We start from the raw sequence: 15,981 nt of genomic DNA, 5'->3' as shown, positions 1-15,981 counted from the left end.
TAAACAAATGTGAACAACATTTGAGAAAAATAAGCTTTTTGTGCATGTGGAAAATGTCTGTGATCTTTTATTTCAACTCATGAAACATGGGACCGACACTTGTTGCGTTTCTGTTTTTGTTCAGTGTACAAATATTGAAAGCATTTAATGAGATCCAAAAGGTCTGCAACATGAAAATATTGTCTCATTTATATTATTTAATTTATTGACAGTCCCTAACTGTCCCCTGAGATATGCTTTCCAAAGTCAAACCAATTTTGCCATGGTTGCACACCAGCTGTCTGAAGCTAATTGGTGAAATAATTTGGCTAACTCTTCCCACCTGCGAATACAGACACCCACATCAAACCACCCCCCACAACCAACTCAAGATTGAATTCAGTCAGTTCTTGATGGAGCAAATCTAACCCCTTTATTCAGGCTACTTTTGGCTAATGTCCAGGATAAAAATATGCACTTATGTGATGCTGCAAAACCAGTCTTCATTAAGGGGAGGCTATGCTTGTTTTTTTTTTATTAGGTGAAATGGGGTAGATGCCAATTGTTTGTTTTTATGTTTCTAAATACGAGGTTCATCGGCAAAAAAGGCACATCTCTTCTTCCATGGGGATTGGGTGCGGCACTTCCGCTCTCAAAATCCATGCTATTATCAACTGCGTTATCATTATCAGCTGCATTACCATTAAGACCTACTTTTTGTGGGTCTTAAATCCGCTTGCACTTGTTTTTAAGGACACACCTCAGATATTGCTACCCTTCCCACCTCAGCACAAGCGAGCTGATGATAGACAGGTAAATTGCCGAACCTGGCATTAGGGCTGGGAAATGCCAGTGCGCCAGTTTTTACATTGATACTTGCGCCACCTTAGCACCAGCTCAATGTAAAGCCCTTAATTTGACATTGAATACAATATGGTTAATTGATTTGTTCTGACTTAATTTAAGACCATTGTTGTATATAGAGAACCATTCAACATTAAGTAGCCCAGGGATAGACATTTGAATTAGGCTTGGGTGGTATACTGTATACCGGGGTACGTGGAAAAAGCCACGGAATGGTTTTTCAATGCCATCAATACCGTTAACTATTTCTTTGAATTTATTTTTATACATTTGAATATTTGTCACTACTGTAAGTAAATTCCTGCATTCAATTTGTACAATACGTTCACATTATTATGAAGCGTATGGTAGTTTGTTTACAAGCACACAACGAGAGCCGCTCACTGTTGTGCAGCATGCGCCAGGGTGATCTAATTACAGTATGTAATTCACAACTAGATAACTGTCTAAAATGCTCTGCAGTTCTGCATTTGGTTTGCTAATTTAGTAGCTAGTTAGCTATCGATCTGGTTAGCTTCTTCCAAAATCAAGCATTCGCTTGGTAACAGCAGAGAATCCCCTTCTGGATCAAGAGCCTTGCTGGCTAATATTTGTTTTGTGTGTGCAGCAAACTGTGAGTAGAATTTGAGTTATTTGTATAGTTTAGGTCAGAAACTGTACAAAATGTTTGCAATGTGCTCGTTAGCATTCTCTATGGGATTTTACATGTACTTGTTAGCATTGCTAACCTTCGGATTACAGAGTTTGAAACCGGCACCCCCTTTGTTCAGTGCAAATATTACTGAAATATCCTGGTATGGCACAAGTTTGGTTTGAAGGTATGCCAAGCTGCATACCGCCCAAGCCTAATTTGAATACCTCAAGGCACTAGTGTATACTTTAACATATAAGCATCCTATGACAGTTCAGCCCAAACAATTCATTGGAGTTCTATTGGCAGCCACAACCACAAATAACCAAACTCTGTAAATGCACATTTGGTTAATTTCCTGATAAGATGTCCTCTTTAAATTATGCTATATTTACATTCATGGATCTGGATACGGGAGTGTTTACCCACCGCACAATATTTCTGCCTTAAAATTGAAGCGGCTGCAAATAGCCTATGGTGTTAAATGCCTCATGATGCTCTGTTGCCAATATTAACACAGGAGTCTGCTGAGGGAAGGAAGGCTCATAATACCATTTCAAATGATGTGAATGGAAACCATGTTTGATGTGTAAGATACCATTCAATTTATTCCATTCCAGCCATTACTTTGAGCCCGTCCTCCCCAATTTAATGTGCCACCGGCTGCCTGTGCTGCCTAATTGATTTGTTTCCTGGGTAGTCTGAAAAGCTCTTGACCCCTAGAAGTTATGAGCTGATGAGCAAAAATAACTTTCTGTTCCTAAGGGCATGTGTCTAGATTAGGCTATGGACACACACACACACACACACATGTGCACAGACACACACTCACATGTTCACACACACACACGTATCTTTTATTAGGCATGCAGACATTCTCTATTTGTTGATCGTTAGACATTTTGCTTTTCAGGTTAGTGTTGACCTGCTCCCTCACAATTACTAGTTAATACTGTCTGGGTTGGTAAAGGACTGCTATTTGTGACTGATATGTTAATTTGACAATCAGCTAAATGAAACTCAAAAAAGAACATGAGGTACATATGCCTCATTCCCACAAATTTGTCTGAAAAATGCATTATTTGGGATGATCTCACCAGAAATATCTCCATGATAACTCCGTGTCCTTGGCATTGTTGTAATCATTTGATGAGAGATGATTGGGGGGGGATTTGGTTAACCAAGGGGAGTAGCCTAACTGTTGATTTAGCGCTTAGTGTTTAACAAAATGTCAGATGTGAGAAGTAGATTTGGAGTCAATTACAGCGGCACTGAAGGATGTATGTGTGTATTACCCATGATGCATTCTTTAATTTACTACAAGTCAGATACGCCCCACAGTAGCTTTGTAGTAGTTTTTCATTCCCTGTTATACACATTCGTGTTTCTGCTTGTTCAGGGAAATGTATACAATATGTTTTGGGGATTTCTATTTGCTGCTTCCTCTAACATGCCCAAAGCTTTGAATAGCACATTGAATGGCAATCCTATTTTCTTGCTCTTAGTCATTGACTTTGTTTTTCCTGATGACTGCCTATAACATGTTCATAAAGACAGTCATTCATGCAGCCTTCATGCAATCAATTAAACATTAGGCACATCCAGAGATGTAGGGTTACACAAAGTTAACTGCTAGTCATCCTCATCATCACTACTGTGTCGCTTTCACCATCTCTCTGACGAGTATTTTTGCAGTCTTACGGTTCATCACCAAAGTTAATATCCTGGCTACCTATTCTTGTTAACTACCTTCTCAAGGGCCTTTGGAATTATGCATTTCGCATTCATTAATGACTCATTAATTTTCTCCCACTTGCAACTATTGTATGATGAAAATGTAACGGCATGACTATAACTTACTGTTCACTGAAAGAGGGAAACGAGGTGCAACATACTTGGTTTAAGGATCTACAATCACGCCTTACAAGGCCAATTAAATTTGCGTCTTGCTGGAAGACCCACCATCCGCAGGTGATAAGCATGAGGCTCGGATTAATTCCTTCAATTTAATACCGCTCTTCACCGGTCACAGGAACGGGCAGGGGCCAAACAGGTGTTGTACCTCGTTTCCCTCTTTCAGGGAACAGTAGTTATAGTCGTAACGTTACCTTCCAGTCAGTCAACTTTGGTACAACATACCATGGGGAAGTAGTATCACGTCCTAAGCCAACCCCCAACGAATACTAAATGAAATGGCCCATGGCAGACCACCCAGACCTGACCCTGCAAGATTGTGGCGGTCTGGGTATTACACACAAGGTGCGCTGCCTAGTGAATTCCTCCTGTTCCAGCTGGAGTTACACTGCTAAGAGAGTGCCTGCCACGAGCTGGATTAGCTGGGGGATGCATCTTTCATGATCATCCTGCGGTGTACAGCTGACACCATGGGAGCCTCCTGACAATAATAGGGGGTCCCACCCCTTGGCCAGGGTCTGTAGGCTCGATGGGGACACCCGACATGACCGATTAGGCTGTGAGATGCTTGGCAGTTGAGCGACTAGCACTCAGTGCTGGAAAGGCCGCAACAACAATAGCCCCAGGGGAACGTTTTCTATCACAGAAGTCATCATCCCCTGTAGGTGTAGGCACTGGTGAAAACACACTGCATGACACAGATGAAATTGGGTTAATCAGAGGCAGAACCTGGACACCCCCTATGGGGATAGTGAATTGCGCTTTTCTAACTCGAGACCCAGAAACGGAATGTTCTGAGATGGAGTCAGATTTTTTTTCCCTTCAGTTTCCTATGAATCCTTGAGACTGAGTATGGGACACCAGCATGTATGTGTGTAACACTGCTTGCCCCCAGCCTGTTGACTGTAATAGCCGGTAGCTCGTGAGCATTCTGAATTCATAGACTGAGATGCTTACTAGGGGACACAAGTCTTGAGCGGGGCGTAAATTTACCGATCCAGGAAATACCAGCTGTACCAGCCGTCCTGTATCTGACATAGAAACCACTCGGATTGCCCGCGTCTGGAGACTGGAGGATATTCCCCCTCTCAAAATGGGCACTGAGGCCTTGAACAGTCGGTGTGGTGATGCCGCAGAAGCATGGGGGACGAGCAACAAATTTCAGACGGTACCCCGTCATCACTGTTCGCATGATCCAGAGCAACACTGTGCATGTGTGCCATTTGGTTAGAGCAGTCAAGTGCCATCTGAAGGGGTGCCACATTGTGGACTGGGAGAGATTTGGTTATTTTTCCCTTTACATCACTCTCTAGCACCATGTGTCTGAATGTGGAGAAGGGACACTTCATTGATCCCACATGTGGAAGACACAACACTTCTGACACCCATAAACAATGTTGAACTTTGGGTTGACACAACTGTGTTTATGCACCAAGGTTTTCCTGAAGCCTGGTCTAATCTGGGTTCGGGGGCTCTAGCAATCAATGATGAACTCTGATTGGCAGTGCCTCTTGGGGGTTCTTCTGTCACAACGAGCCTCACCCGGATTAGGCAGTAAAAATGCGTCCCAATAACCAGCTGCCACCCAGCGCATTAAAAATGGACCCAGTGGAAAACCTTAATTATAGCGGTTTTCATACCCATCAGTCATGGGTACCAGTGCCACAGCACCTTTTAACCCAGCTGGAAAAGGGATGGACAGCTCTGAAAAACTGACCCCTTCTGTGGTAACAGATGGGTGAATCGCAATTTAATCTTATTCCTAGGAATGAAACCAATCGCCTATAGAAACCCATAACCTGTATCACTAAGCACCTCATAGGGACTAGTGAGTTACAGGCAGGAATCAGTAATGAATGCCAGTGATGACCCACCTATGGGAAGGAGTGCCCCCTTGGGGACGGAGAGCGAATCGCCCAACTTATTACTCTCATCATGGGGAGATTGATATACCCGTTGAGCCCTGTGAACACAATGGAATGTGGGGTAACAGAGGCATTAAACATGGACAAGCTTCCAAACTAGGTTGTGCTTCTGTGAGACTGTCAAGTCTGGATGAAGCCCAAACCCTTATTTTTTAAATTGATTTAACAAGGCAAGTCGGTTACAAACAATTTTCTTATTTACATGACTGCCAAACCCAGACAATGCTGGGCCAATTGTGCACCACCCTATGGGACTCCCAATCACGGCCGGGTGGGATTCAGCCTGCATTTGAACCAGGGACTGTAGTGACACCTCTTGCACTGAGATGCAGTGCCTTAGACTGCTGCGCTGCTCTGGAGCCAATGGACACAGGTGACTCTGGCAATGGCTGACGTAGCACCCGTTTGGCCGTAAACAAATGTGGGGGCACTGGCGTCACAAATGTTTTTGTGAAGGGTTGCACCGGTCACTCAGACCCGTGCTGAGGCCCCTCGTTCCTGGGGTTACCCAATCCAAGTGCTCGGAGACTGCTTCCTCATCGGAGGTTTCCTGCAAGCCCCACATTCCTCCAACTCCAGGAATTTGTAATCGGAATGGGATTGCCATAACGCTGGAGGGGAGATATTGAGCTTCATTAGCCGGACGTTATGCATGATGAGGCTTCTAATCTAAGCTAGGCTAGCTAGCCTCTTTGACCGCAGCACGGTCTGTTTTAGAATAACCAAGTGACTTAACACTAGATACGTATACTAAACAAAATAACTACCCAAGCAATTCACCTTTAGGAAGTTGGAATAGCCAGCAGTAGCTAGCTCGCCTCTGAGAGTTAGCTAACCTGGCTAGCACGCTATGCAGGGCATGTTAGCTAGCCTGGTCTCGAGTCTACATAGGACCGGATCACTGAGATGGGACCAGGACCCTTCTGAGAAGACGCAAGCGGTGCTTAACCAAGGCAGACACAGGCGGCGGGAAGATGCCCACAGAACCTTGTCACCCTCTCTCCTTTGAGTAGCCTCCCATAACCGGCAACTGAGCGCACAGGAGCCTGGAGACATAAGACCCGACCAAAGACCCAATCCATCTCCGCGTGTTGCAACTCAGACTCCGCTGAGGTACAGGCACCCGGGAGAGGAAGTCGCTATCGGAAACACCAAGCTCACTAAAGAATGCTACACGATTGTCAAGAGAACCTGTGCCGAGGACTAGTAGGAGAACAGTGCCTCACACTTATCACCTGTGGAAGGCGGGGCTCCAGCGTTGCGTGGATTTCATTGGCCTTGTCAGGCGTGATTGTAGATCCTTAAACCGAAGTCGGGAGAGTGCTACTCCCCATAGTGTGTTGTACCGAAGTTGACTGACTGAAAGGGAACATCTGCCTGTTTTCCAAATGTTGACTGTTCTTGCGAGAGTATTATCATCAGCGCTAACTGCTGCTCTCAAAATCTGTTATTTTCTCATGTAGATATATTCAAGACTCATGACCAAACCAGTGCCAAATTGGCAAGATGTGGAATAGCAAGAAATATAGGCATTACAGGAGATTACCTATTATAGAAATGACCTCATTTTGTATGAGTTTCTCGCAGCTGCACAATTCTCTCTGCTTACCAAGCAGCTCTTATCCAAATTTTCTTTATCTAATGAGAAAATTGAGATGACTAACATCACTATATTTCATTTTGTTTGCACTCCTTGATAGGATTTCTGAAAACGGAGCTTGAGTTAAATGCTTTCTAAAGGAACATACACCCAGTCATCATCACAACACTGAAGAAATAAAGTTTTGATTGTGTGTGTACTGCTGATGCATTGCTATATTGACGTTGTGCATATTTATACAGTGGATGCCATAGACAACAGCTGGAAATATTTAGGTTCCTATATTTAGTTCAGTAATACTTTTCTGATCTCTTAAGTAATGTTTTTGTAGATATAACTAACTCCCCCTATGCTTCCTGCTTTTCAGATTCTCTGGGTGGCCCCTTCCCCACCACTTCTCACCGCTACCACCATAAGCCCACCAAGAGATGTCTGCCTGTCCAGCAGTGTGGGGGCAGCAGGTCCTCCTTTCCCCTGCTCTTCCACCCTAGTGCCAAGGGCTCCCAGATCGTCATGGACATGGCCCAGAGGACTGTCAAGAGACAGGCCAGCTTCTGCAACGCCATCACCTTCAGCAACCGGCCCATTGCCCTGTTCGAGCAGGTCCGCATCAAGGTATGGACAGACTGGGAGGTGGACCATGTTTATCAGCAGAAACTCTTTCATCTCTTTCTTTTAGTCTTAACTGTTTTCCATAAATGTTTTTGTTTGTCTCTCTCACTATGTATTTCGCCTTCATTATTCCCCTGATTCTGTGTGGGCCAAAGCAGCATAGAAAACGTTTCCACTTCATCTATCGGTCCATCTATGTCTCGAAAGAGCATGGGAAGCATTGCCATGTGAGCCGTACTGTTATCTTGCACAGTGAAAGCAGTGTAAATGGAGGGTTTAAATGAGGTGAGACAAGAATAGCAAGTCAGCAAATGATAAACAGACATGTCTATTTTTGTTGTTGTTTACCATTTTGTTAATCAAAGTTTTAACATATGGCCAACCAGAATGCGGAGTGAAATCTTAGACAAACACGACTAATGGAATGGTCTTTAGGTTATTCACCAGCTTAACTCCCTTTTATCATGCTTTAAATGGTACAAACCCCTTTACCTGTTCTCCAGATCACTAAGAAGCAGTGCTGCTGGAGCGGAGCCCTGCGTCTGGGCTTCACCTCCAAGGACCCATCCCGCATCAACCCAGACAACCTGCCTAAGTACGCCTGCCCAGACCTTGTCTCACAGAACGGATTCTGGGCCAAGGCCCTGCCCGAGGAGCTGTCCAACGAGGGCAACATCATCTCCTTCTGGGTGGACAAGAAGGGCCGGGTCTTCTACCGTATCATTGACTCTAGCCCCATACTGTTCTTCTGCGGGGTCCATGCCTCAGAGCCACTCTGGGCTCTCATAGACGTCTACGGCCTGACACGAGGGGTCCAGCTACTGGGTGAGTTTCACAAGGAGAAAGGACAGTGTAATGGCGGCTTATAATGCTTCTGTTCATACATTGTTCTGTCTGATTTGAGATTAGTTTACAATTCAAATTCATTTTGATGAATTTCCCAGATTGACTAGTGATGGCAAGTGGTGGTTGAATGTTTAAAATGCTATGTGCCTGGTCTAAGTGCGGTTGGTTGTTTGGTGATGTCACTTTTTGTAATATTGCTCTACTTTTCCCACACACAATCATATCAAAATAGTCCATTGGAAAAAAGATGGGTTGCACAGTTGTTAGCATATAATAAATGCCACTATAGTGGAATTTGAGAACCCCCTGGGAATCGGGTTGCACCTTTTGGGGAATATTCAGAGGTGGAAACCTTCTGTGGGAATTAATGGAAATGTATGCAAATTAATATAGCATTTAAATGACGATGTTTTTTGCATTGGATATATTTACCATATCATATGGAGATGGAAACATACACCTTTTACCTTAACATAAGTAAACATAATTGCAAATGATTAAATCCTTCCAATAGAAATAAAAACAACTATTTAGTAACGAGTTGAACTTTAATTAAATGAGTTGACTCTTCACATGGGATGATTTCACTGAACAACAAAAGAAAGGGAATATTGAATGATCCCCAATGATCCATCGCATTCCCAAAAATGTTTTCAACATACATCTGTAAAATGATAACCAAAGCTTTAGTTTCTAGACTGTCTTCCTCTCAGGCTTCCATGTCTTCCCCCTGGACCTCCTCAATGTCCACTTCTAAGGCCTCATCTTGTTGTGACTGTAAGGCCTCATCTTCACTGTCCAACCTTATTGAGGATGGCTCGTTGTCAGGCTCAAAATGCCTCACGTTTTTCAACCCTTGTATCGGTCAGCCTGTTGCGTGCTTTGGTTTGTGTGTTTTCCCAAACAAGGACCAGTTGCTCTCTGAGGCAGCTGATGTTGGTGGGATTTGGAGGAAGATGGAGGCAACAGCGGAACGAGCCTCAGATTCACAAAGTCCCTTCCACCAGGTGGCTGATAAGTTATGTTGGCAAGACTGCCATATTGCATCTCCATCCCAAGAACCTTGCCCTCATCCAGGCCAAGATGGCGAGGCACGGTAGTAATGACACCATAGGCCTTGTTGATCTCTGCACCAGAAAGAATGCTCTTACCAGCATACTTGGGGTCCAACATGTATAGTGAGGGGGGAAAAGTATTTGATCCCCTGCTGATTTTGTACGTTTGCCCACTGACAAAGAAATGATCAGTCTATGATTTTAATGGTAGGTTTATTTGAACAGTGAGAGACATAACAAAAAAAAGAAAAACGCATGTCAAAAATGCTATAAATTGATTTGCATATTAATGAGGGAAATAAGTATTTGACCCCCTCTCAATCAGAAAGATTTCTGGCTCCCATGTGTCTTTTATACAGGTAACTAGCTGAGATTAGGAGCACACTCTTAAAGGGAGTGCTCCTAATCTCAGTTTGTTACCTGTATAAATGACACCTGTCCACAGAAGCAATCAATCAATCAGATTCCAAACTCTCCTCCATGGCCAAGACCAAAGAGCTCTCCAAGGATGTCAGGGACAAGATTGTAGACCTACACAAGGCTGGAATGGGCTACAAGACCATCGCCAAGCAGCTTGGTGAGAAGGTGACAACAGTTGGCGCGATGATTCGCAAATGGAAGAAACACAAAAGCACTGTCAATCTCCCTCGGCCTGGGGCTCCATGCAAGATCTCACCTCGTGGAGTTGCAATGATCATGAGAACGGTGAGGAATCAGCCCAGAACTACACGGGAGGATATTGTCAATGATCTCAAGGCAGCTGGGACCATAGTCACCAAGAATACAATTGGTAACACACTACGCCGTGAAGGACTGAAATCCTGCAGCGCCCGCACGGTCCCCCTGCTCAAGAAAGCACATATACAGTCGTATGAAAAAGTTTGGGCACCCCTGACAATTTCCATGATTTCCATTTATAAATAATAGGGTGTTTGGATCAGCAATTTTAATTTTGATCTATCAAATAACTGATGGACACAGTAATATTTCAGTAGTGAAATTAGGTTTATTGGATTAACAGAAAATGTGCAATATGCATCAAAACAAAATTAGACAGGTGCATAAATTTGGGCACCCCAATAGAAAAATCACATCAATATTTAGTAGAGCCTCCTTTTGCTAAAATAACAGCCTCTAGATGCTTCCTATAGCCTCTAATGAGTGTCTGGATTCTGGATGAAGGTATTTTGGACCATTCCTCCTTACAAAACATCTCCAGTTCAGTTAGGTTTGATGGTTGCCGAGCATGGACAGCCCGCTTCAAATCATCCCACAGATTCTCAATGATATTCAGGTCTGGGGACTAAGATGGCCATTCCAGGACATTGTACTTGTTCCTCTGCATAAATGCCCGGGTAGATTTTGAGCAGTGTTTTGGGTCGTTGTCTTGTTGAAATATCCAGCCCCGGCGTAACTTCAACTTTGTGACTGATTCTTCAACATTATTCCCAAGAATCTGCTGATATTGAGTGGAATCCATGCAACCCTCAACTTTAACAAAATTCCCAGTACCGGCACTGGCCACACAGCATGATGGAACCCCCACCAAATTTTACTGTGGGTAGCAAGTGTTTTTCTTGGAACGCTGTGTTCTTTTGCAGCCATGCATAACGTCCCTTGTTATGACCAAATAACTCAATCTTTGTTTCATCAGTCCACAGCACCTTATTCCAAAATGAAGCTGGCTTGTCCAAATGTGCGTTTGCATACCTCAAGCGACTCTGTTTATGGCGTGTGTGCAGAAAAGACTTCTTCCGCATCACTCTCCCATACAGCTTCTCCTTGTGCAAAGTGCGCTGAATTGTTGAACGATGCACAGTGACACCATCTGCAGCAAGATGAGGTTGTAGGTCTTTGGAGGTGGTCTGTGGGCTGTTTTTGACCGTTCTCACCATCCTTCGCCTTTGCCTCTCCAATATTTTACTTGGCCTGCCACTTCTGGCCTTAACAAGAAGTGTGCCTGTGTTCCTCACAGTGGACACTGACAGCTTACATCTCTGCGATAGCTTTTTGTAGCCTTCCTCTAAACCATAATGTTGAACAATCTTTGTTTTCAGGTCATTTGAGAGTTGTTTTGAGGCCCCCATGTTGCCACTCTTCAGAGGAGAGTCAAAGAGAACAACAACTTGCAATTGGCCACCTTAAATACCTTTTCTCATGATTGGATGCACTTGTCTATGAAGTTCAAGGCTTAATGAGCTCACCAAACCAATTGTGTGTTCCAATTAATCAGTGCTAAGTAGTTACAGGTATTCAAATCAACAGAATGACAAGGGTGCCCAAATTTTTGCATAGCCTATTTTTCACATCTGATTTAATTTCATACAACTTAATATTGCTACACTAAAAATCTTTGTCTGGACAATACCCCAGAACTCCGCTTTTATTAGAAAATGAGTGGCATGCCACTGTGATCATTTTCTGTGACGACAGAGTAAATTATTATGCAGCCTCAGAGGGGTGCCCAAACTTTTTCATACGACTGTACATGCCCGTCTGAAGTTTGCCAATGAACATCTGAATGATTCAGAGGACAACTGGGTGGAAGTGTTGTGGTCAGATGAGACCAAAATGGAGCTCTTTGGCATCAACTCAATGTGTTTGGAGGAGGAGGAATGCTGCCTATGACCCCAAGAATACCATCCCCACCGTCAAACATGGAGGTGGAAACATTATGCTTCACCACATCAAAGGGACGATGGACGGGGCCATGTACCGTCAAATCTTGGGTGAGAACCTCCTTCCCTCAGCCAGGGCATTGAAAATGGGTCGTGGATGGGTATTCCAGCATGACAATGACCCAAAACACACGGCAAAGGCAACAAAGGAGTGGCTCAAGAAGAAGCACATTAAGGTCCTGGAGTGGCCTAGCCAGTCTCCAGACCGTAATCCCATAGAAAATCTGTGGAGGGAGCTGAAGGTTCGCGTTGCCAAACGTCAGCCTCGAAACCTTAATGACTTGGAGAAGATCTGCAAAGAGGAGTGGGACAAAATTCCTCCTGAGATGTGTGCAAACCTGGTGGCCAACTACAAGAAACGTCTGCCCTCTGATTGCCAACAAGGGTTTTGCCACCAAATACTAAGTCATGTTTTGCAGAGGGGTCAAATAATTATTTCCCTCATTAAAATGCAAATCAATTTATAACATTTTTGAGATGTGTGTTTCTGGATTTTTTTGGTTGTTATTCTGTCTCACTGTTCAAATAAACCTACCATTAAAATTATAGACTGATAATTTTTTTGTCAGTGGGAAAACGTACAAAATCAGCAGGAGATGAAATACTTTTTTCCCCTCACTGTACGCTGCGGCGTGTATGGGCTTCAGGCAGAAGTTTTCACATTTTTTTATGTATTTCGGAACTGCAGTTTCCTCTGCTTGGAGCAACAGTGAAGTGGGCAGGGCACTATTAATTTCTTCTCTTACATCTGCAAGCAGAGTCTGAACATCAGACAGGATGTCATTGTCTCCCTCAATCTGTGCAATGGCTACTGCTATAGGTTTCAGGCTGCTTACCACTCTCCCAAAAGACATCCTCCAGGAGGATCCTCTTGATGGGGCTGTCCATATCGGCAGACTATGATATGGCAATTTATTGGAGAGACTCCTTCCCCCCCAGGAGACTGTCAAACATGATGACACCAGCTTCAATGTGGTGCTCTTATTCTTCTCACTTTGCTTGGTGAGGTAGATTGCTGCAATAACCTGATGACCCTTCACATACCTAACCATTTCCTTGGCTCTCTTGTAGAGTGTTATCAGTGCCATGTTGTCCTTAAGGAGCAGATTCAATGCATGAGCAGCACAGCCAATGAGGTGATGTGAGGGTAGGACTCCTCCACTTTAGACCAAGCAGCCTTCATGTTCATAGCATTGTCTGTCACTAGTGCCATTACCTTCTGTGTTCCAAGGTCATTGATGACTGCCTTCAGCTCATCTGCAATGTAGAGACTGGTGTCTGTTGTCCCTTGTGTCTGTGCTCTTGTAGAATACTGGTTGAGGGGTGAAGATGATGTAGTTAGTTATTCCTTGCCCATGAACAATCGACCACCCATCAGAGATGATTGCAATACAGTCTGCTTTCTCTATGATTTGCTTGACCTTCACTTGAACTCCATGGGACTCTGTACCAGCAATTGAGTAGATAAAGCATGTCTGGTTGTAGGGGTGTATGCTGGGTGAAGAACATTCAGAAATCTCTTCCAATACACATTGCCTGTGAGCATCAGAGGTGAACCAGTTGCATACACAGCTCGTGCAAGACATTCATCAGCATTTCTCTGACTACGTTCCTCCATTGAGTCAAAAAAACTTCTGATTCCAGGAGAAACATGAGCTGTTGCTATCGATAAGGTGTCTGATTCATAATTTTCACCTTGAATAGAAGTAGGGGGACTTTTGTCAGAGATTGCTTGTTGTGAGCGCCGAGGGAACTTTATGCACTTGGCCAGATGATTCTGCATCTTTGTTGCATCTTCACATATGATTTGGCACAGTATTAGCAAATGTACACAGCTTTTCCTTCTACATTAGCTGCAGTGAAATGTCTCCAGACATTAGATGGTGCCTGTGGCATTTTCTTTTAAAGATGAGAAAAAAACAGCCAGTGTAATCCCGTGGCGCGATTTTCAAATACCTTAGAAATGCTATTACTTCAATTTCTCAAACATATGACTATTTTACTCCATTTTAAAGACAAGACTCTCGTTAATCTAACCACACTGTCCGATTTCAAAAAGGCTTTACAACGAAAGCAAAACATTAGATTATGTCAGCAGAGTACCCAGCCAGAAATAATCAGACACCCATTTTTCAAGCTAGCATATAATGTCACAAAAACCCAGAAGACAGCTAAATGCGGCACTAACCTTTTGATGATCTTCATCAGATGACAACCCTAGGACATTGTTATACAATACATGTATGTTTTGTTCAATCAAGTTCATATTTATATCAAAAAACAGCTTTTTACATTAGCATGTGACGTTCAGAACTAGCATACCCCCCGCAAACCTCCGGTGAATTTACTAAATTACTCACGATAAACGTTCACAAAAAACATAATTATTTTAAGAATTATAGATACAGAACTCCTTTGTGCAATCGAGGTGTCCGATTTTTAAAATAGCTTTTCGGTGAAAGCACAATTTGCTAGCTAAGTAAATGGCTCTGAGATGTGAATAATATGGTCATACATGTAATGTTAGCTCTAGGTGAACAATGAACCATAATCGCAACTCATGGCGTTACTACCCTGCATGAATCTGCAGGTAACTTAGCTAACCAACGAAGTTCAATGTTAGTCAGTTAACATTAGGCTATAGCTAGCCAATCAAATGGCTCTTTCTGTCAAAATTAGAAACATCTAATATCAGAAAATGTAGCTTGCTAGACTATCTTACCCGTATACATCATTCGTGGTTGGACGCATCGGATGCCATGGTTACCCTTAGTTTGACGGGTGTTTACTCCATCTCCTTAGCTATCATACGCAAAATTCAGTCCTCCACAAAGTGGAGAGAAACACTTATGCAGTTTTAATACACACAACAACAACAAGCCACGCTAAACAGGATTACCTACACATACTGACCTGCTCAAATGGACAGAAGTGTGCTATATGGCAGACCAATCCTCACTCATCTCTCGGCATGTCCAGCCCACTCATTATCTCAGCCAATCAGGGCTAACGGGAAGGTTGCTGTCTTTCTGTGGGCAAACCAACTAGGCTTGTAATTTAACAATTGTATTAGTATTTGCAAATGGCGTACAAGTTACTTATTAAGGCATGTGAAAGTTCATATGTTCCAGAAGGCATTTCTGCCCAAAAACGCATTTTGATTTTAAAAGAATTACGTTCAAACAGCTCTCCTGTGAAGTAGTGACCCAAGACATATGCCTAGTTTCCATAAAATCAACAGTGTAGTGTTTGGATTCAGTCTTGTGTCAGGTGAACTGTTGCGTCCTCACCTTTTGGTCTGATAATTTCATCTCCAAAGTGTGTTATTTATTTTTAAATTGCTACCATGGGCATGCATTTAGTTCTTCTGTTAGAAACATTTCACTTTGGCCCTATCCATATAGGTTAATTTCCATTAGTGTAAGGGGTTAACATTGATAGGAGTGCAGTCTGATATTTGGAACTGAAAATAGCCATAATACTGTCAAATAGTGCTAGTATTCCTTCCTAGATTTTGCTTAATTCTAAATTGCTCTTGTTAGAATACAATTCTGTCATTCACCCCTTGAGAAAATTCAAACAAAGTTAAGATGGAAAGAAAACAACTTTCAAATTCCCCAAAACTTTAATCAACATGGGGTCGTTTTCAAGAATCGTCTCCCTTAATAAAAATAAAAGAAGCTCCCATATAGTGTAGATTAGTACCATTTACCTAATTTCTAGTGGCATTAAGCTGACAAGAAGTGTGCTGTCTTTTTTGGGCTGTTTGGTATCCAGCGCTAGAGTGTGAATCTCTGGAGTTCAGTGGCCTTGCGGTGAGCTGTGATGACACATGGCACAAAGCTCTTGTTCCTCGACAGACGTTGAGTAGAGGTGC

At 43.2% G+C, this 15,981-nt stretch overlaps 1 protein-coding gene across 1 annotated transcript in view; it reads left to right on the top strand.

Annotated features, from left to right (window-relative positions):
- The window catches only part of LOC106607228 (E3 ubiquitin-protein ligase NEURL1), an 88,196-nt gene that overhangs the window by 2,091 nt on the left and 70,124 nt on the right, over positions 1-15,981 (top strand). Inside the window, exons 2-3 of the mRNA XM_014203982.3 lie at positions 7,281-7,528; positions 8,029-8,350. Coding sequence (XP_014059457.2) covers positions 7,281-7,528; positions 8,029-8,350 — 570 coding nt within the window. The remainder of the gene's footprint in view (positions 1-7,280; positions 7,529-8,028; positions 8,351-15,981) is intronic.

Source organism: Salmo salar, chromosome 01 (genome assembly GCF_965601325.2).
Source record: "Salmo salar chromosome 01, fSalSal1, whole genome shotgun sequence".
Lineage (NCBI taxonomy): Eukaryota > Metazoa > Chordata > Actinopteri > Salmoniformes > Salmonidae > Salmo > Salmo salar.
This window is presented reverse-complemented; position numbering and strand designations above follow the sequence as displayed.